At 41.7% G+C, this 23,507-nt stretch overlaps 1 protein-coding gene across 1 annotated transcript in view; it reads left to right on the top strand.

The window, feature by feature from the left end:
- The first annotated feature begins 254 nt into the window (after window positions 1-254).
- Window positions 255-23,507, top strand: part of abca1b (ATP-binding cassette, sub-family A (ABC1), member 1B) — a 63,650-nt gene continuing 40,397 nt past the window's right edge. Inside the window, exons 1-8 of the mRNA XM_084331640.1 lie at window positions 255-367; window positions 3,574-3,697; window positions 4,783-4,876; window positions 10,804-10,945; window positions 11,155-11,273; window positions 16,151-16,272; window positions 17,177-17,380; window positions 20,367-20,456. Of these exons, the coding sequence (XP_084187766.1) occupies window positions 3,629-3,697; window positions 4,783-4,876; window positions 10,804-10,945; window positions 11,155-11,273; window positions 16,151-16,272; window positions 17,177-17,380; window positions 20,367-20,456 (840 nt within the window). The 5' untranslated portion in view covers window positions 255-367; window positions 3,574-3,628. The remainder of the gene's footprint in view (window positions 368-3,573; window positions 3,698-4,782; window positions 4,877-10,803; window positions 10,946-11,154; window positions 11,274-16,150; window positions 16,273-17,176; window positions 17,381-20,366; window positions 20,457-23,507) is intronic.

Genomic DNA, 23,507 nt, shown 5'->3' with positions numbered 1-23,507 from the left:
GAGCCCCGGGAGTGCGCGCATTGTCCCTTTAGGGGCTGTTTTGAGTATCCACGTGTTCCACCAGGGGGTCTTTAAACACGGGCAACTCGTACTGGCGCTTTTGACCGAGAGTAACCCCCTTTTCACAAGCAGCGGATGTAGGTTAAAAACTCTCTCCATATAAAAGGTTGTCTGGATGCCTGGGCTAGACGACGCTTCTTCTCCCGAGCGTGTTGCCATCATCATCCCGTTCACATCACAGTAGCAGGCAGACAACCTGGGCAACTCATAAGGAAAGCTAGGATACTGGGAGGAAACGTGTATCAACAACTTTTAAAGAGGAGCTTGCTATGAGAGAGTGTGTGCATTTCTTGACCACAGAGAAAAGGTAGGCTATTTATAAAATGTCCCATTCATTAGCGATTTGTGAATCAAACTAATTTGAGGTGGTGTAGTAATAGTATAGCCTACAAGCCATGATGGGACAAAGACGTGGATGTGTGTTTACTGTAAAACGCCATGTTGTATAAACAGCAGATTGAACGAGACTATACCTATTTCAGCACCTCTGTCTGATCGAGTTAATTTGTGTCCAGTTATCATCCCATAGTCTACATTTTAGGATGCTTACAGTCACGGCAAACTGTAAAACAATATTGTGAAAGATAAAAAAGAAAAGAAAAAATAGACTCCCGACCTAACACTTTATTGTGCTACACGTTGTCTGGACTTTTGGATACATTTGCGTGGCCATAACTATTTATCATTGTGTCCATTCCACTTAGAAGTTAGTAGCTTTAGAAGTAGAAGTTAGTAGGTTTGGCTTGATTGGCATGAATAGGCCTACATACAATTAATTACTTATTATAAAGACATGCTCTTATCGTTCTTTCTATTCTATTTTCGTTGAATCTTACTTTAGTCTAAACTGTAATTCTTCCACAACTGTGAAAAGACAAAAGAATAGAATGTGTTCCATAATTTACCGCTGGGGGCGCCAAAGGAAATTACAATGTGCAGGCGAGGTTTATCCAACCAAGGTTCTCCTGCCAACAGAATATGTGTGTGTTTAAACTATATATCACTGTTGGCAGGAGAAGGTTTTCCTACCAACAGTGAATCAAAACCATATGACTGAATCAAAAGTAAATTACCAGAACCCTGTCTGATTGCAGTAACGTCACAACATTTATTTTTATTTCCCTAAAAAGGACCATGATTACTAACATGTAGCAGGGTTCCTAATGTGATTATGGAAAAGTCATGGAAGGGTGTTTCTGGATAGGTTATGGAATATTGTAGCCTACATTTGTACCAGTAAATGTGGTTGAGTGAGTCTACATGGTCCTCATTCCAAATGGTTGAAAATAAATCTTCCATAGGCTATAGCAGATGTAAGTCCAAAGACATTGTTGTATAGCCTGGGACATTCAAATGAACTATTCAACAATCAAATGTATCTAACGAGAAATTAAACAAAGAGCCCACCACACACAAGAAGTCTGAATTGCTTCCTCTTATTATTATCTTCATTAGAAGAGCAAATCAAAACTAAATGGACATAGACAAATATAGGTTAAGGAAATTGTGTTTATTCTTTATGGAAAAGTCATGGAATTGGATCAACAAAAATGTGCTGGAAGCCTGCTATGTATAATATCAATCTAGTTTACTGTAATCTATGCTAAGAAATGTAATGTCAGTCATAAAGATTATTCACATTCAGTAGAAAACGGTGTGTAAACGCCAGGTCTATTTCGCAAATAAAAAAGCAAACTTGAGTTTAAGGGGCCTTTCTGTGTGTGTGTGTGTGTGTGTGTGTGTGTGTGTGTGTGTGTGTGAAGGGATTTGAGTACTATTAAGACAACAGTTATGTTGTATGGTTAAAAACCCAGACAGTCATATGCTGTGGTAAATGGCACCATGTTGGTACTGTTGGTTATCAGCATTTCAACTGAAATGAAACTAAAGGGCTTCTTGCGTAAGGAATCTCAAGATGCTATGGTAGAGATAGCGGAGTGATTATCTGTCAGTGTGGTTTGGTAAAGACATGTTTTTGTTGACTGAATACTCATACATTTTTTAATCCATTGTTAACATACTATGACAACTATGTACATAAAGTAAAAGTGACATAAAGAAAGTGTATAATCCACTGCCATATTGGGGGGTGCGGGCATATACACCAACGGATATGTTGAAATAACACTGCTTGTATTTACCCTAAATAAGTTCAGTAGCTATGTTTCCAGCCAAATGCATGTTGAAATGTCACAAAAAATAGATTGCGAATTAGGTGCATTTCCATCAGTTGTGGTTGAGGCAAATAAATGTTCTACCTGAACACGGAACGTAGCAGCGTCAGGAGAAACAACAAAGCTGTCTAGAATTTACTACTAGAATCGAAGACTGTTGGGGAGATTATTTCGTGTCAGCTCATGTAAGACCATACTACTTGCTTTCCGAACAGAAGCAAGATGAAGACAGAAGCACATACCAATATTCTGATGCATGAACCAATGTGTGTTTTATAAGAGTGACTGGTAGCAATTGTAACAGGGGTGATTTAATATTCACAGTATTAGGTTACCTAAAGGTATTATGCCATGAGATACGGGATAGACATGACATGTTACATCCCTGTGGGTTATATGGATCATTATAATGAACATATTACATTTGCTCCATCATGTGTTACAGCAGCACATCTGACAGTTCTGGGGAAGTTGTGATGGAGATCATTTACAGCATTTTGCTGCATCATTTCAGAAAGTTTAAACCTAGTTGAGTTTTTGTACAATGTGGCCCAAACATCTGAGCAGCCATGGAAGCCTTCATCCTCTACGTCGTTATTTATTTAGTAACAATTGTGCTTCCATCGCCTATTTAGCGCATAAAAAAACAATTACACAATTGAGGAAGATTTTCTAATGTGATACTTCAAAAATAGACACAACCTGGATTAAAATTGTTGCCATTAACACAATTATTTTCCACCTGTAACACCTGTATGTGTTTAGGTAAGGACAATGCGTCTTGCATATTTTGACATATCTGTTTTAAGAGTGAATATATAGTTGTATTATTTAAAGCATCATGTGTTGGCATATTGATACTAAGCTAATTAAATCATGGGTTTTCAAACTTTTTAGGGTGTGGGGATGTGTAATTCTCTTGAGACCCCCCCCCCCTCCCTTTCACTGCATACTTCCTTTTGTGTCAATCACAATTATAGCCATGCTTAGCGTGCGCCAATCACAGACCTGTGCGGTGATCAAAGCACTACTTGGCAGGCTTTGTCCCAGGCGGAGTGCTAATGTCCTATGGATGCAAGTTCAAGTGCAAATCTCCCCCCCCCCTCCCCATGGGTCATGCACACTTTGCTGTAGAAGGGTCTCCTCCTCCATCAGTATGAGACTAGCTTCCCTGTGAGAAACACAGTCTTGAGAGAGAGAGAGAGAAGCAGTGGTGATCTTGTCAGCTCCAGATAGACGAGTTGCCCTTTAACCCTGGTACCTTTGAGCTGTGTGCTGGCTGTGCTGAACAGCCTTTGGTCTTTTACTCAAGCTCACCACTGACTATTTCTCATTACAGTTGAGAAGAGCTGGAGCAGAGGCAAACCTGAAGGAGAACCAAGTCCAGAGTAGAGATGTCCATGATCTCAACTCAATTGGGCTTGCTGTTGTGGAAGAACTTTACCTACAGAAAACGACAAAAAGTAAGGAGGAAGCTCTGTTTTTTTTATGTTGTGGATTTTGTGTAGCCTAATATAGGGTGATGTTGATGACAGAAGATGTTCAATGTAGAGAACTTCCCATTATTTCATATAAGCAACATGCCTGCTTTTCATTTTGTAATAATGTTTACGATAACTTAAGCTAGGGGTCTTCTTGTACTAACACGTCATGATGTTACCGTCTTTTCAAACGCCCATATTTACCTATGCCATTTGCTAAATGTAATCCTCTTAGTACCTCTTAGACTTACCGGTAATCGATTGATTTGATTATAACATCAGCTCATATGTTGCCATTGTGGTAAATGTAACTGCTACAGGCTGAGAAGCTGCTTGGGGTTAAAGAGGGGGGCCACATGAGGGAATGATACAGAGACCGTTTGGGATGAATTCCAGTTCAGTTTACAGTAGGAAGTGGATTGAAATACAGAACATAGCTAACATCGTTTTTGGAATGAAAAACCCCAACTATCAGCTGAAGATAATTTGCTAAACTTACGTATGTAACTTCACAGTCGTGAGTCTGCAGACCTGGTATAGATGCCTCCTAACAACTAATGATTGACTTGTTGTGAAGGGTTCAGGGATTTAGACACACAGCTCATATTGATGTGTGGTTGTTGTTCCCATTCCCTGCCTTTTTTTTTCTTTTTCCCTTGTGTCATCATGACAATCCAGACCAGGGCAACTTTAGCTGCTGGATAATTATCTGTAATCAGAAATAATAGAGACCCTCTCGTTATTAAAACTCATCTACAACCGATGGATGATGTCACTCTTGCTCGGTATGTTGCCGTTGTTATTTTGAAGCATGAGCTAGTTGTGTATCGATCGCTCTCTCGCTCATACATTATGAATGAGATCCTAATAATAAAGGGATGAGAGCTACATCCTGCTCACGTGGTGTATTGCAGACACATTTTACGAGGTAGTTAAGAGGGCATGCTCATGGCAGTTTTTAAAAGCTGTAGACTATTATAAAGTAACAGGCCTAATGGTGCCCACTGGCACGATCCCACTGTTCTATAACCTCACAGACTGTCTTCTCTTGTTTTTTTGCCCGATAGCTTCAACTGCTGATCGAGATAGTATGGCCACTGCTCATCTTCTTCATCTTGATCGCAGTGAGATTGAACTACCCACCATATGAGCAACATGAATGTGAGTAGTACAAACAGGAAACCTCCATCACCTTTCCATTGTTATCCCCAACAGTCAAGATTCTTCACCTGAAAGGTAGTCTTTTGTCTGCTGTGCTCCCCCGGTCCCTCCCTCATCACTCCCACCTTTCAAAATGGCCACTTAATAGTCTGCTAACTGTTTGGGGCTATAGAAATTCAAATCAACTTGACTTCAGTTGGTGTAAAGCACTTTGGTCATGTTAATTGGGGTTTAAAAGTGATTCCTAGTGCAGAAGAAAAAACAGACTACACTAGTAGCTCTGCAGGATAAAATGCCCTGCATCAGTTAGATATAACTCTGTAAAAATACAGATTTTAGGGGTCCGAGCAGCATAGAATCCTTTCGTCAAGCTGAATCTATTGATATGCTCAATCCCATTTCCATAATAGAAAATAGTTCCTACATGAAACTGCTCACAACAAGGTTTGTGGATTATCTTGAGTAACCAGGTCATGATTTCTGGAAAGAGATGCTGCTTTTGAGTTTTTAGTTTTATTTTGTTTCTGCGTTGAAGCCCCCCCACAAAAGCCATTCAGCTCCATTGTATTGGGGTGACTGTAGATATCTCCCAAAACAAGGTAGATAGATAGCACTCTGGGTAAGAGGGAAAATATCCTGTTGTTTTTATGGGTGAACTGCCCCTTTAAGGAAGCTTGATGGCTCTATGTTGCCATTTCCTTGTGACTTTAATGTACATCTGTGAGGTGTACCCCAAAGATCCCCCAAATACGGTATTTGGTTGTACTTGTACTGTACAGCGCCACTATGAGGACAAGGTGTCGATCTTGCAGCTATTTTAGTCATGTTTATGGTACATTATATTTGTGTTAATCTAAAGGGCAGGGGAACAGCAGACATTTTAATTAGTATATAGGGGACTGTAGAGTGGCATCACTGTAATGCCAGATGGCTCAATGCAGAAACAAAGCAGCACTGGATTACAACTAAATGAAAACTTGAAATACCTATTCAGTAATGGGCCATTTTCTGCAAGAGCAAATGCTTATACGATAGGACAGATGTATCTTGCATTTCTGAGTTTGTTTTGTTTTCCTGTGTACATATTTTTTTTTACCACTCAAGGGAAGTTAGGGTACATTTCCTGACCCTAAAAAGGGCCAATATTGCCATCAATATCACCATTGCTGCTCTGACTCAAACCAACACAGCAATGGTAAGCATGACTTCTGACTTGTAAACAAAAAGCTAATTGACACCAGCCAAGCAGCCCTCTGCCTGCATCGTTCAGAGAGTAAGCTCACAAAATAATTGCTTCAGGAAAATGACCAAACTCATACCTGTCCTAGTTTACGAACATTTCCTCTTCCAGAAAACGGTACTCTGCATGTTTATTGAATAGGTATGTTAACTTTTAATTTTGCAGTAATTCTGTTATCTGTTCATTTAATCACTGAGCTGTGTGGAGAAATGACGGGCCATCTCCCCCAGGAAACCTTTACTGCCGGTATTTAGTTGTGCTAATCAATGTTCTGGATCAATCAAAAGCTCCAGCAAACCCCAGATAGACCGTATTTATCTGAAGACTTTGTTTATTTCTACCTTTTGAGTATTGTAACCTTTGCACATTGTATATGTAGATAGGAGATTTCTATATCCTAGAAGATATTTGACATTTTATTGCTGTATGTAAGGCAGCCAGGGTGTTTCCTGCAGAGGTCAACATTAAACTTGACACTGCACTAAATAATCCGTACATAATCGAATGCAATTCCAACTAATCAAGACGATGTGTATATTGCACTAGCTTTGATTCCTTCATTGGCATTCCTCTTCCCTGTGTTGCTGTTTTATCTGCATGGTTTATTGGTCTTTTAGCATTTATGGGGCCTTTATTGCCCCTTGTAATCTTATTATCAAGGTTCTATATGTAAAAGCTTGTGAAGTTCATTGAGTTCTGGCTGGGTCTTATTATCTGTGGCATGCATATGAGTAATTAACACAACACATGGATTCAATGTCCCAGATGACACAACTGGTGGCCATATTCAAACTAATTTACTCTCAGTCAAACTAAATGTATGTGTGTAAAACGGTTTAGAGTTTTTGGATGTGTGTGATATTATGTGGAAAATAAACCAGCATTGTTTTTTTGACAAAGAGTCCCTTTGAAGACCCCTGTGCAAGTTCCAAATTAGGTCTCCATCAAGGCCACCTACTCATCCATCCCCCTTAATTGGCTGATATCAATCCCTGTCTCCTGAGCTTTTCAGCCATTGTGTACTGTGATGTGTGCCTGGTGCCAGTGTATGGCAGCCATCGAGTCTGCATAGCCCAAGGTTGGCTGCTACACAGTGGTGGTGAAGGAGGCAATTTACACCCTACATTGTAAAGCGCTTAACTAGAAAAGTGCTATATGAATGCAATGACCATTCATTCAAAGACAGTAGAAAATATAATGTAACTTGTCAGAGGGCCACAGGGTTGGTTGTTGTTACCACTGTAGTAAAGCCAGCAGCCAGCAGAAACATTGTTGCTTCCCAGTTTGTCATGGAAGCACTATCAAAATAAAAGTTGGGTCCCTTTTCAAAATAAAAGTATTGAACAATACGATGGTTTGTATCGTCCCATTTGAGTATTTCTATACACCGTTACACTCCTATTATTAGGTCATCTCAAATGTTCACCCCATTAGACCATTAACCTCTTAAGCCCTAGCCATATTTTCAGAAAATTCACCTAAAAATAAAATACATACCTAAGTAAATGGAAGATTGCTCCACTTCTACAAGGACCATTTGCATGTTCTTGGTATCTAGGGACATCTATGGATCTCAGGGAATGTATCCAGTTCACAATGGAATTCAGATGATTGACCGGTGCTTGTGTGAGCTGGGAAGTGTAGTTTTATGAAATTCGAAGGCCCATCAAAAGCCTGGGTCTCTTCTTTCAAAAGACTGCACTCACTTTTGGCTGCACCACTTCCATGCGTCAATATCCACAGGTTTCTGACTCAATGCGCTGAGATTTCTATACACTCAAAAGGTAGAAATCAACAAAAAAATATATGAATATATGTATTCATATAACACTTAAAATCATTGGTAAACAAACGTAGTGCTGAAAGTATACACTTTGACTGCTGTTTTGATAGGGTTAGGGTCTTTACTCCTTGGCTACATTTGAAAAGAAAAAGCTACATGAATTAATACGGCCTGTATTGATCTATTTATGGCATGCAATTATTGTTGGTCCGTTACCTTAAGGGGTTAACAGAGCCACCCTTCTGATGAGCAGTTATTTTTATTGGGTTCACATAGCTGCTAGGAAGACCTTTTATTTGTGTATGTATAGAATTAAAACCACCCATTTGCATCTGTTGTCATTCGAAAGGGGTTATCCCGGATCAATCTTCTATATTTAATCACTAGCCGTCTGCATCCCTCAAATCCGGGAAGAAGAGTTGTTGCTTTCCGGTGTAGCTGGAAAAGCAGAAGCATTAGCCGGTAAAGTGTTTTCAGTTCTGTGTTTCAGACGTCACTGTTCATAGTCAGGAATACTTCTGGTGTGATTCATGCAGCGCGTGAGCCTGGGCATGTCGAAACCAGTCTGTGGCCAGATAGGAAAGTCATATTCTCTCGCTTTGCACAAGGCCTGTTGTCGGTGAAGTCACCTTTAGATGGGACAGATCTGAACTATATCCATCCTGTCCGACATGGAATAACGGAAATGTGATGGGACTATACAACTCTCAACTTCATGTTTTCAAATAATTTTAACTGAACGTGTGGGTAATTGTTTAACTAAAAAGGCCAATGTGGTGGATGTTATACTTTCGCCCCAATCCCTTACATTTTCAAAGGTTTTCACACGTTCCACTGGATTGCCGGTTTTCCTAGTGTGTCCTATTCTTAGGCTATGGTTAGACTAGTGTATTCCTGGCGTTTTTTTATACGTTTTTGACGACGTTTGGTGTCCTATCTACACAGAAATGCGTTTTTTGGCGTTTTTTTGTGGATACGGCTGAAACGCAAAATTGTGTTTGCGTTTGGAGATACGCAAAAAAAACGCTTCGACAACACCGTGTAGTCAGCACGGAGCAGTTGTTGCGAAAACGCCCATGCGCAGTAGATACCATCTGCGTGCCCTTCCGGTGACAACAGTGTGTGTGTTTGGGACAGAGGCAGAGCTCCGTGTCCCAAATAGCTTCAGCTACCATGTGTTGTCAAGTTATTGTTATAAGGACCCCAGTCCAAGCTACAACAGTCTGCATTCCCTTAACAATTGTTTGTATTGAGCCGTATTGTATTGTACCCATATGCAATATGTTAAATAAAGTTTACATCCATTCATTCTGCTAGCATTACCGATTGGCACTGCCACTGGATAACATGAGCTAGTGTTAGCTATCAAACCCTGTTAGCTCAAAGCTCCTCTTTCAACTTAACAAGCATTAAACAAAATGGCCCAGTCATCTATTCACCTTTGTTTAATACACACAGCGTTGTCTCTAATGTTATCTAACTACTGATAGCTCGCGATATCATCAGTTTTGATGCTGGCTAAGTAGCGTGAGCTAACGTTAGCTTCTAGCCACAATGCTATATTGTTATAATGGCATACTCCATTGACGTTAGCATGCAGCTAACAATGCTACCGCTAACAATGCTACCGATCGTTTTTTAGCCTAAACTATCCGCTCTTGGTGGTCACTTGTGTTGATGGTAGTTTTGTTTCATCAACAAATGACAGGCAGAACACACAGTGAATGTATCCGTTTTGTTTATTGCACTTTTATTAGGCTTTGCTGAAAAATTATTGCTGCATTGAGTAAAGCAAGATGGTGGCGCGGCATAGATTAGGCGCCTGGCTTATTGACATTTTCTTTGCTGGAGCTTCCAGGAAGTGTATTGGCACATTCGTTCTGATTGGTTGAAATTGCCTTCATGTTTGCCACCTACTGCCACCTACTGCTTTGGCAGTGTACTACATCAGTGTTCTCTGGTGACAAAAACGAAAAAAAAAACGAAAGTGTGACTCGAGGCGCATGACGTCGCGGCGATACGCGGCGATGCGTATAAGAAAACAATACGAAGATGATACGAAAGGTGTAACCTCAGCCTTAGAATCCTCTATCACGTCATGAATCTCAGCAGTGCTGTTAATGATAAGCAATTAAATCAGTTAAGCTAACTGTAAAATCCAAGATGTCTGCTAGTGCCCATAGCCTCGCGTTATCTTATCACTGTTTTTCTTAGTAATAGGTCCGTTGGCAATCTTAAAGGTTTGCTGATAGCTGGCCGACTTTTTCACTCATCGCACAAATAACTTTTGGAACTTTTTAAAGAGACAGTATCTTGTGGGGGCAAAGGCTGTGCACTGTGGTTGGGCAATCACCCCCCACATACACTCATACACGTTACTAGATAACCGACGAGAGACCTTCTGGATGTGGTAGGACAGTTTCGCTGATGCTAGCTGCTCTGCTACGTATGATAACACAATCTGAGGGTCCGCACCGGCTATCTACTAGCTGTCCTCATCTGCTCCGTTACTTACGATAACACAATCTTGAGGGTACACACCAGCTATTCAGCTGTCCTCATCTCAGGTGTACCTTTTTACTTTTCAGAGCAGATTTATTTTTGTGTGTGCTGTACAAACAAGATGCGCAAGCAAAGCCACCACAAGCAGATTGTAGTAGCAATAGCATGATAAGGGAATGTTCAAGTATCTTAACATCAGATCAAGTGTGACTCGGATTGTCCCATCCAGTCCTTTAAACAAAACGTGTCCATGATCTACATGTGTATGTACCCCTCTGCGTCGACTGAGAAAAGAGTGGTCCATTATGGTATTTTTTTGGATTCTAGAATCTTTCCCGCAGGTTCCGCTTTGTTTTCCTCTCTTAAATGTTCTATGTTGAAGTCATGTTTCTCTACCTACAGGTCATTTCCCAAACAAGGCCATGCCCTCTGCAGGCACCTTGCCCTGGATCCAGGGAATCATCTGCAACGCCAACAACCCCTGCTTCCGTCATTCTACCCCGGGAGAGTCCCCTGGGATTGTGGGCAACTTCAACAAGTCCATGTGAGTCCCCCCCCCCCCCCCCCCCCCCCCGAAAACCCTTTCTGACGTAAACTGGTACAATTTGTCTTTTGTTCGTATCATACGATGTATATCATATAAGAAATGGAATCTGGCAAATAACAATTCAAGTCATTGACTAAAAAGTCTAAATTCTAAAACACTTTTCGTTCAACTCTACACGAAGTATGACATCAAATGTGCACTTTCAGAATTTCTCGGCTGTTCTCGGATGCCAAGAAGATCCTGCTCTACAGCCAGAACGACAAGAATCTGGATGGATTCAAGGAGCTGGCCCAAGCCCTGAAGACCCTGCAGGACAACACACCGGGTAGGAAGCACAGAAACAGCACTTCATCAGAACCACTTTTATTTGCCAAGTATATTACACATACAACTAATTTGGCTTGGTGCTTGCTCATACACAAGGACAAAGGCAAAAAAATTGAAGAAATACATACCATGTAATCGCAATATCCTGGGTTTGAATCCAACCCAAGACCTTCACTCTCCCCCTGATTTCCTGTCACTCACTGTCCTATCAAATAATGCAGAAATGCCCTAAAAATATCTTGAAAGAACTACATTTAAATGTTCAAATATTGAAAACAAGTTGAGAGTATATGCAAGGAGTGTTATAGGGGTCAAAGGATCAAATATAAAAATCTGAAAGGCATCACTGCTGTATAGATTATACAGTAATACGAGAATAATAAATATAATATGGAATATAAGTATTGCAGGGTGGAACGAATATTGTGCCTGTACATTATATAGTCTAAACATGATATACACATTTCGTAACTCATATCAAGTCAACTTTCTGACTCATTGCGGAAATGAAGGGCGTTACTTTAATACTCGTCGCACGCCTCTTCGTTTTCTTAATTTTCTTTTATCTGCTTCAACATGCCTTTTTGGCACTCTCCTTCTCACCGAAACGATGACGGTGTGTTGATGTATATAGGCCTGTCACTTTGAGATTTCCCTCCCTAATTGCGTTTCATTATTGGTACTCGACTCAAACTCATACTTTTTTTGTAGTCGCAGAGGGTTTTGCGTGATTTGAGAAGTGGCAGGAGGGGGAGGGGGCAAAGCCTCACCTGCTTGCAGGCTATGGCATGTTTTTTGGTGGACCGATGTTGAGGCACATAATTCAATTGACACACTTTTCATGAAAATACTATTGCTGCTTTTGCGAGCCAAATCTCGCCGGGCTGAACAAGAGAAAACGGTAATTACTTTTACGTACATTGTGGAATTCTGGATTAAATCACATCTAACAACAAATGTCCTCTCAGATGGGGTCCGTAAGACGATATCTTATCAATTGGGGTTCCCTGACTTATTCCCGGTACATAGCCATTTGGGGGTCCTTGACATGAAAAAGGTTTGAGAACCATTGATCTACAACACTGGTCTTTGCCACTACAAAATTATAGAAATATATAATTAATACAGTGCTCAGGAAAAAGCACATATCTAGGCAGCATGAAGCAGTAGACATTTCTACAGTCATTAGTTGTAGATGTAGAGGCTACAGCTACTTGCAGGCTGTGGCAGGTTCTCATATATATATATATATATATATATATATATATATATATATATATATATATAGTCAGACTAGGCCCATAGACCTGCATGGTTTACTGTGTTTATTTAGTGTCCTCTTCGGTGATACAGATCACACAAGGATTTATCTGTTTGAAGTTTCAAAACCGATTAAATGGCGTTGCACGTCAGTGGCTCGGCGAATGGAAAACTACAACGAGTTGATACATTAAGATTATGAACATTTCTTGAATGTAGTTTGGTGAACTCTTTCCTTTCCTCCACTGGTTCTACTTGGCAATAGGTGTCAATAGATTCTTTTTTTCACTTTCATGAACTCTTTCATGCAGGGTGCTTCTATCCCCAGGCCATCAGGCTGCTAAACGAACAATAATCGCTAAACGAACAATAATCACTATGCAACAACCATCAAATGCACACAGCACACACACCCACACGCACACACTCACTCAAACAAACAACACACTGCAGCACCCACTCTCCACACTTTAGATCACACAAACACACTTACACTTTATATTTATTGATAAAGGATTTGCACTACAACTCGTACACCTACTGTGAATTGTACCTAAATTGCACCTCGTCCCATTTCTCCATTTCTGCCTTGCACTATATAGTATTGTATATTAGTACACTGCACAGTATTGTATATTGTATGGTAACTACGTCTATTCTGCATCGAACATTGTACATATGTCTAAACTGAACAGTGTGACCTTTTTTTTTTTTTTTTTTTTTTTTTTTTTTTTTACTTCTAATTTTACTATGTTTTTATTTCATACTTATCTTGTCTTGCACAGTCTCTGGAGCGCAACAGTAAGAAGCATTTTGTACAAAAGTATTCTGTACTTCTGTATGACAACTATTAAAGAAACTTGAAACTTGAAACTTGAAGGGTGTAACATTTCGAGTAGTGAGGCTAGTAGAGTCACCGTTTTAAAATACATGTATTAAAAAAGAAACATGCAACATACACAGCTGTTACCATTAAATAGCAGCGTATACAAAGGTCCATAGAGAAAATCATAGTACATAGTATATTATAAGCCATGTACCCCCAATAGTTGCACTATGGTACAGTGGTTGGCACTGCTGCCTCACAGCAAGAAGGTCCTGGGTTCGAACCCCAGCCTTTCTGTGTGGAGTTTAATGTTCTCCCTGTGTTTGCGTGGGTTTCCTCTGGGTACTCCAGTTTCCTCCCACACCATAAAGACATGCATGGTAGGCAGGGACTACAGATGGAAACGAGCTAATTAGCTCAAATCTGGCACTACTGATAAAAAGCTCCTATTGATGATTCCCATTCTATAGTATCAGTGTTGTTGTCGCCGTGTCATTATGTAAACAACCATTTTAACAAACCTACACTTTTGTTTACAACTAAATTGAGTGCGAAGATTACTCTTAACACAGATGATCTGAGTGTTGTGTGGTTGCTCTCTTTATTCAGTAGACAACTACAGAAAGAAAAACTTTGTTTCAAAGGGAAATCTGTACAGATTTATTTGTGATATGAACAATTCAAAAGCGGGGCTGTATCTTTAATGTCAGCAAGTCTTCCCAAGTTTATGAATTGAATCTTTTTGAAACATCTTGCTAGGTATTGTTTTCTCATTTAGTCCTTTAATATTTCCCATTACAAACCTTTTTCCTCACACTGGAGCTCTTTTAGTTCATGCTGTGCGTCATTGAGTTTGTGAACACGGCTTCAACCTCTTTCCACTAATGTCCTCACATGGCTGGTCTGCAGCTGGACAAATTGTGCTTTCACATGCATAAAATGGAGAAGAGTTAAGTTTGGTTTCTTTTCCCTGAATTTAATTTGATTTATTTGTGTCATTCACATGGGCTGAATGTGTATCTTTGTATCCCAATTGATTTGATATCTTTAATCTTGGGTGATTGTACTCTACTCCAGATCCAAGTGCTGCAGATACACTCCTATATAATTGCGGCGTAGAGATAATCATGTCTGTTTATTATCATACCCGTCATAGAAATCTAGATTCTTAAAGTTTGGATAACTTTGCTGACTTTCCATGGCACAAGGCAGTCATTGCTACTCTAGGGTACAGAAAGCTTGGTTATGAAAACCTGTGTAGGCCTGTGATATAACTTTATCATTGTGAATCACAAACTAGACCTAAAGTAATGCATTATTTTGGCTACCCCAGAGGACAGGAATGACCAAGTCCCTTTGCCAGGGATTTTGTCGGGGGTGATTTGTTGAAAGATGTCATCTTTTGAGGGGGTGGATTTCTAATGTGCTTAAATAGACGAGCAGTGATTGAAAGTGACCTGCTGCCAATTCCTCTGCTGTGACTCACTCGGGGAAACGCACCTCATTTTGACAATCAAATCTGCTGACTTCACAAAAGGCTGTTACTGTGCAAAGGTGCCTTCCTAGTTTGGAGGTAGGGGGTCTATAATGTACGTAACCGGCGGATGAACAATGCCTCAAATGATTTGTCACTAATCATGTTGCATGCTGTGGGTCAGTGGGCAAAATTGGTCGCTAATTTACCTCAATAGCTCAAGAGCCATTTGATGCCTGGAGACTGTAGTTGTCGAGAGGAGCTATTTGAACTCGCCTGCCCCCCCCCCGTCACTTCATCTTCTCCTCAAAAGATTGTTCACCCAGGGGGGGGTTAATGTTTCAGGAATCTACCACCTCCTGGCCTTTTGTCCCTCCTGAGCCCCCCCCCCCTCCCCCACACAACATGTGACTGGAGTCTACAGAGTAGTGAGTGGAAGTAGTTAGCAGACATTTACACAAGACGATGTGTGATGGGAGGAGGTGTTGATCGTGTCGTCTCGTATTCCCTCGTTCTTCCAGGGCAGATGGCAATCTGGTTTTCATGAACTTAAAAAGAAAACGTATGACTGGATGTTTGTTTTTGACCATTTGCATCAGGCAGAAAGGCCTACTTTAGCTTCTGTGTTTACACACCCAAGATGATAGGACGTGTACGACATAGGTTCTGTCAAAGACACGTGGCGGTTATCCTTACTAGTCCCTTGTGTAAACAGTGAAGACATAACTAGTCTATGGGTATCGTTGAAAGAATGAACACAACTCTTGAATGTTTTTCTTTCTCCCCCGTTTCGTTCAAGTTCAAGGTCGGAAGAGGCTGCATTTCAGTCATTTGTATGGACAGGTATCTCCTCCATGGTGTGGTATCTCAGCTATGTGACCTATATATTCTCCAGACAGCTCACACCTACCACGGCGTAGACATAGCCCTTTCTGGGTTTTTCAGTATCTTGTGAACCCCTCCATTCCTCTCAAGGCCTCTCCAGTGACACTTGTTAAAACATGCATTTTCAACCATACAAGATAAGAACACTGTAGCCAAGCGATCCCCAATGACTCAGCTGCACGTCCTCACTGAGCCCCACCTCGGTGGCGGATTTCGACCATTGAACAAGTGAGCACATGCACCTCTGAACAATAAGAGAACATTTTGAGCTGAACGAGGCAGAAAATTAATACAGGAATTAAGGACAAAGGGTATGCCAATAGAACGTGTAGTGTTGGGTTTCTGCATATTATGACCGTTTCCACAGCTGCCCTGTAATCTCCCAGTAAAGGAGCGGGTTGGTTTTAAAACATTCTTTTGTCTCCCACAGGATTCAAGTTGAAGGATTTCCTCCATGACGATGAGACCTTGTCCACCTTTCTGCGACAAAACGCCTCCTTCTCTGAACATGAAGTGCAGGAGACTCTGAACGCTGACATCAACCTGGAAAGAGTAAGGAGTGGAGAAACATTACCCTCCCACTCTGCATATATATGGCCTATATATAGTATCTCACACTACCTCTCCTGCCCATCATGTTGATGGCAGCCAGCTTTCAGTGTTAGCCTCTCTTGTTACTAAGCAGATGATAATAATTCTAAACCCAGTGAGACAAAGTTGGTCCAGGAATGCCACAGTCTAACAGTATGTAGATTCCACTGCAGAAAGTAGAGACTTCTGACAGTTGCTATAATTCTGTGGAATGTAGACATTTTATTTTTGGGGTGGCTTTTCGTTTCACCCCATTTTAAATCATTTGTATTGTCTGCATCAGCACCAAAAGAGGCTAACACCAGAAGCAGGTTGTTAGAACCAGAGCTACATTTCCAGACCTTCCCTTTTTAGTATTATGACACCATGGGCAAGCAAATTGTATTATTATTTGGTGTTGAAGCTATTTTAACTGCCTAACACAGGAAAGTATAGCAAACTGGATTGCTACGACTAGACTTAGTCGGGAGTACTCTCATTTCACACATTATCCATCACAAACGTGCAGTGAGGTCAATTTAGATATGTAAGCAATTCAGGCCAAGCAAATTGCCCAGCGGTAACCAATTCACATTGATGATAAAGAAGTGAAGGCAACTCGAGTCACGTGTACATCCGGTGTGCACTGGTTCCTCACTGTCATAACACTAAACACCCCATTTGATCTCTGAGCTCCATTTCCTGACTTCCTCATTCTTTACCCCACTGGCACCCCTTTTGTTTTTTGTGGTGCTTACTTAACCTGCTCCTTTTCTCTTGCCCTCTCTCATTATGTAACTTCTAACTTATCTTTCTTCAACCCTCGTGTCATTCCTCCTGATTTTGATCTCTATCTATCCCCTCCTTCCTTTCCTTTCTCTACCAGGTTCTGATCAAAGGTTTCGGTGTCCACCTGAAGGACATGTGCAGCATCGATAGAGGTGACAATCGCCTGGAGGACTTTGTGACCATCTCTGATAAGGATTTGTCCAGCAGGGTCAACGAGATGATCTGCCAGGCCCCCGGCCCGTGGCTCGACCAGGCAGAGAGACTCTTCCTAAAGAACCTAGATTTCCTCAAACCCATACAGGTAATTTCCGGATTATGTTGTAGATTTAACAGTGAAAATGGGGTCACCCTCCAAGCCTCAGGTTGCGTAGACATTTGGCTGGCATTGAATGTGCCTTTGGGGCCTGGTTGTTTTATGGCCCCCCCCTCCCCCCTACTAAAACGGAGGAGCTGTGAAAAACGACAAGCAGGCCTTCCATTGGGGAGAATGGAGAGCTCTTGGCCTGAATGGGAGGCAAAGATTTTTATCAACCCATTGGTTGGTTTCCTTTAAGTGTGTGTGTGTGTGGGGAGAGGGGCTATAGAGATGGGGCCTGAATTGGGCTGTTGCTGGGGCAGAGATGTCCCATGGGTGGCTGGGTATTTGGGATGTGTGGGACTTTGGAAATGGGGACCCTGCCCCTCCCCCTGGAGGGAGCAGATATTGAGGGTGGATTTCTTATCACAACTGGGGCCAAAATGCCATCCCATTTACCAGTTCTTCACTCTCGTCTTTCCCTTCAGAAGATCGCCAGGCCCCACTCACTTTAGATCCCACAACATGGCATAGGGTGATATTTGTGTGGGCGTGTCACTACACGGGCCATTTGTGTGACATCATGCTGTGAGCTTTAACCCCCCTCCCAATCCATCGACTTTCACTCCGATCGCCAGCTCACGCGATTGGCCACTGTAGCACGGGGACGGATTGCGTTACGTTCAAAGGGTGAATCTGGTTAAACTTTCTTGCCGCATGCCGCATGCCACTAGCATATTTTTTGGGGCAATCCATGTGGTAAGCACTGCCAGAGCCAAAACGCAACACCTCCATTCAAATAAATGAAGTGTTCCCTCCGCATTGTTGGATCAGTGTGAATGCAGCCATATTCATTTACATACACTGTGCCAAGGCCCAAACAAAGCAAAGGGGAAGAGGGAGCAAAGAGGGGAAGGGAAAGGCATGTAGCTGCTTGTCCCAGTAGAGCCTCCTTCCTTACCTTTACAGCCCGAGACATGTTTGAAAGAGAACCCGCGTCAAAGCCTCACATGGTGGCCTCAGTCTTTGGCTGGAGTTACACCTAGGGTGTTTTCGTTTCGTTTTCAAGATGAGTTTCGCTTTCCAGGTCGCAACGTAGTGGCAGCCGAGTTAGACATTCGTTTTGCAACCTGAGCACTTTCGTTTTGCCTCCTGAGCACAGTGATGTAGTACAATGCCAAAGCAGTAGGTGGCAGTAGGTTGCGAACATGAAGGCAATTTTCAACCAATCAGAACTTGAATGTGCCAATACACTTCCTGCAAAAAAATATCAACAATCCAATGAAGCATTTATTTTTCATCAAAGAAAGTGCTATACAAGTGCAATAAACAAAACTGATACATTCACTGTGTTCTGCCTCTCATTTGTTGATGAAACAAAACTAACATCAACACAATTGACCACCAAGAGCGGAGTTTAGTCTCATTGGCGCCGATTTTGTTAGCTTACATGCTAACGCGATAGGAATATGCCATTATAACAGTATAGCATTGTGGCTAGCAGCTAACGTTAGCTCACGTTAGCCAGCCAGCACCAAACTGATGATATCATGTATCAGTAGCTAGATAACATTAGACAACGCTTCATGCATTAAACAAAGGTGAATAGATGACTGGGCCATTTTGTTTAATGCTTGTTAAGATTGAAAGAGGAGCTCTGAGCTAACAGGGTCTGGGTAGCTAACGTTAGCTCACATTAGCCAGCTGCTCATGCAATCCTTAATGCTAGCAGAATGAATGGATGTAAACTTTATTTAACAGATTGCAGAATGGGTACAATACGGCTCAATACAAACATTTGTTAAGGGAATGCAGACTGTTGTAGCTTGGACTGGGGTCCTTATAACAATAACTTGACAACACATGGTAGCTGCAGCTATTTGGGACAGCTGTCGTAACCGGACGTTAGTGAGGGCATGTAGATGTCGGTATCTACTGCGCATGGGCGTTGAGCAACAACGGCTCCGTGCAGATTACACGACACGTTGTCGGCGAGTTTTGGCGAGTATCCAAAACGAAAACACCTTTTCAGCGTTCCCGCTAGGGCAACACGTTTTCCTGCCAAAACGGCATTTCTATTGAACTGGGACAGCAAACTTATTCATTCAGCAACAAAACGAAAACAAAAACGCCTAGTCTAACCATGGCCTTTTGTCTCCATAGGTGGACTGATGTATACAGGAGTTCTCTTTTGCTTCCACCCTCAAACGCTTAAAAACTTATCACCGCCTCTACATGCTGGAGTTGCCCAGAGTTTATTTTTTCATTCCTGAAATTATTGTCATTAGATATGACCCACATTATCCTGATGGTTAATTTAGTCTAACATTTATAATTTTATTGCATTTAAAGGTTGCTGTCGGTCAAGAGTAGTTAAGATAATAATTATTATTATTACCCATATAAAAAAACTGATGGCATTGGTTTTTCAATCAAATATTGACAGCCAAGTCATAGATCGGGAAGATCGTTTAGGGCAAAGTATTCGTTGTGACAACCTTGACAACCCTCAAAAACAAGGGCAGGGGTTCACAGTGCCATTTCCATGTCATATGAAAATTAAGCAAATTGTTCCTTTTTCTTATCTTTTTGAGGAACAAGTCCTTTTTGAAGGACCAAATTATCTGACCTCTGTCTAAATATACCACATACATGAGACGGTAAGTTCTGCTTTTAAGTAAGCAAGCAACCATTATTCATTCCTAAGGCTAGAGAGTGATTTTCCTGAGTCACAAGTTGTTTAGCCTTTTCTTTGCAGAGCAAATGCTATTTGACTCAGCACATTAAGCTAAATCATGCATTCATTCTTCATGCACAATGAAACGACACACATCAGAACACACTTTCAATTATAATTCCCTGCCCCTCCACCTCACCGCCACACACGATAAAGAAGGAAAATGTCTTGTGAGGATTGGAATTTCTCCATAACACTGCATTTTTCACTGCATAACATTTGCTTTCCGTCTTGTCCTTCCTCTTTCCCACGTAGAGAGACCTGCAGGCTGACCCCAAGGCCATCAAGGAGGTCGCGATGGCCACCAACAACCTCCTGGAGAGCATGGGCTTGCTAGCAGTGGAGGTAAGTTACACACTAGTCATATCCACTCTTAGAACTGCAGAACACTTTTATTGACCCGTATTTTATTGATATGGGTTTGGGAGAAGAGTTTCCCAACGCTTTGCCGATCATTGAGGTGCTGGCGATAATTTAGTTTTTTTCTTCACTGGTAACCACATTCACCGCCACCAGTGTAATTGTTTCCTTCCCTCATTGCTTTGAGAAGAAACAAAGGACTAACCCTTGGTATTTCCTGGTATTATGCACAATTTTGTTTTTGGTCCTTTTAATGTCTCGGATGACGCATTCCTTACCTGAAAAGAGTTGCAAAAAATTGTTAACATTAAGCCCAGCCACAGGCGATACAAATAAATGATAGTACTTAAAAATAAATAAATAAATGTTTTACCATCTTTGGAAAAATTGCTTCCACAAGCCTTTTTTCACTGATCCCCTTCTCTGTAACAACCACTGCTTTCATCTGGCCTCCTTTTGAAGTTTCATAGCGCTCTGTGTTGCCCTGCGGTCTCCCCCACAGGCTGAAACCTCAACATCTTGTAGTGGTTTGTAGGTTTCTCCTCCCCACCTGCTCTTGTTTGTTTGTCGTCTGATAACCCTTTGACCCCCGATAAGTTTGGACCGCTGATACAATTTAGATGACTTGAGCAAATGGGAGTGACTGTTTGGCCTGGAATTATTCTCCTGACATTTTAAGAGGCTCACTGATATAATATGACTCAAATGTGACTCGAAAGTTTTTACGTTGCTTTTTTATTGAGACGTGCACTGTTGACTGTTGCATTTGTGTGCTTCAGCTGTCAACATCTACTGTTTCTTCATCTGTGCCTCCAGTAGGACAGTAAGTTAGTTGGCAATAGCTGTATGGGTGCTCGTGGATTTCAAGGCACTGTATGCTCCAATAGCAAGGGGAAAATCAGGGCCGGTAAGTTTACTTGGCAGTGACTGTATAGACTCTCCAGTCTCTCTTTTGAATCCAGATTGAGGGCCTTGTTTTCTTCCTCAAGAGATAGATGACTGTGAACAGCTGAACAAAGAGTAGACATTTTTCTAAACAAGCTAGCGGGGTAGTCAGGGGAGAGTTTGCACTGTCTGATTGATTTGCAGCAGGAGGTGAATGCATGGTCCTGTAACAACAAATAGAAGGCCTTCACGTTGTCATTACAATGGAGAGACAACCGATGTGATATGATGGATATGTTATGTCCCCCATAGTCCCCCGGCTCCAGGGGATTGTGAGATATTTGTTACTTACAGTATCTGAATATTTCATGGTTAATGGGCCAATGTGTGAACATTTTGAGGAGACCTTCCTCTGGAGTACAGGTTACTTCACTTACTATGTAGGCATGGCCTGTGCTTTTGTGAATCTTTTGTTTTTGTATAATAGATGGCAGTTTATCTGCTATTTACTCTCTATTATTCTCTGTTCTTCTGCCAACATCTCTAATATAAGAACAGTATGAAGGCTTAACAAGAGAAGTCTTATTTATCCAACAATTGCTCGCATAGACATACTGAAAACCGTTTGATCATTAACTGAAATTCAGACAAATAATTACACGGCTTTGTTTTGCGGTTTTCAGATAAGTACAGTTTATTAACCTCACCAAAACACTGTAGCGTGTTCTGTACATCCGTAGTTACGTGTGTAGTTATGCGTACCTTCAGGCACCGTTTGACATTATCTATCCAGGTTATTTGGATGATTTACAATAACTTTGGTTGTAGCCAAGCTTAAAAAAGGTGGAGTGGTGGGGTCCTGAATGCTGCAGCTATCACTACTACTGTAGGTTGTAGAGACTTTTCTCTAAACCTTTTCGCAGGATGTAGTGAGATGTGTATTGGAATATTGTGTGTCGGCCTCCGTTGATGAAGGGGCGAGACATGGCAAATACACACAGCTGCCACGTGGAAAACTCTATATCTGACTTTTTATTTAGTTGCCAATGCACGACCCCACTGTCACCAACCCGCGACCCATAGTAGAGAACCGCTGTTCTAAACAATCTCCTGGTCCAGCCAAGTGGCCACAGGAACAGGCTTTTACACTGACAAGCTATCCTGGTTTGGCTCACTCCTCTAAGGTCATGAAGTCAGAACAACCACTTGTCCAACCCTCGTCCCCCTCTAGACACCCCGAGAGGCCTGCAGGAGTCTTACTGTGTGGTTTTGACATACCCCCTCCCCGTAAAAAATACACTTCTACACCCATATGTGGCAGAGTTCAGCATGTACAGCTGTTTCCACCCTTCCTCACGTACATAGACACACACACATACACACACTCCCTCACACTCTACTCCTGATGTGCACTGGGCAGGCCTAAATTGAAAGCATGTGACCACAATCATTTGCTGATGTAGCGAGTTGACTCAGGTCCGTCGGTAGAGAAACGGGAGGGGAGGGCAGAAACGGGAGGCGAGGAGAGGGCCAGGCAGAAACCACATTGAGGATATAGACTCTGGCAGTACCTCCCTCCTCCTCCTTCTCCGGCCCAGTGATGCGTCAGAGTGGCCGGGAGTAACCTCTTCCTTCAGGCCAATTTATTTGTTTTTTTCTCCAGACGTTCTTTTGTTTTTGTCACACTGGGGTGGAGGAAACGATGGAGGGAAGGATAGAGGGAGAAGAACAGGATGAAACTGTCTGGAGGACCCGAGAAGGAAGGAAAGAAAGAGAACAGCTGAGATAATCCTTGGGCAGCTAAATGAGTCCGACAACAGTTGACCTTCCTCTGGTGATGAAAATAGTTACTGTGTGCTTGTTTGGATGTTGTCATGAAGGCACATGTAGGCCTACAGCTTAAGGACTGTCAGAAGAACTTGCTTTTCAGGCTTCCTGTATTTCTGAAGTGCTCGCTCTGTTGTCACTTCCATTCTGCCCCTGTAGTCCCTCCCTTTTTTATACATCTGCTTATATCAAGATCTAAAGTGTGACAAGTCCTGCAAGACAGCAAATGGTTGGAGGTGGGGGAGATAATGGATGCCGTAAAAATGCTCCTAAGCTATAAAAATCCTTTAAGCATTAATCTCTCCTCAAGGTTCCCGAACAAAC

Source organism: Notolepis coatsorum (assembly GCF_963971535.1).
Source record: "Notolepis coatsorum genome assembly, chromosome: 16".
Taxonomy (NCBI): Eukaryota; Metazoa; Chordata; class Actinopteri; order Aulopiformes; family Paralepididae; genus Notolepis; species Notolepis coatsorum.
The sequence above is the reverse complement of the archived record's forward strand: the minus strand, read 5'-3'. Positions and strand labels throughout refer to the sequence as shown.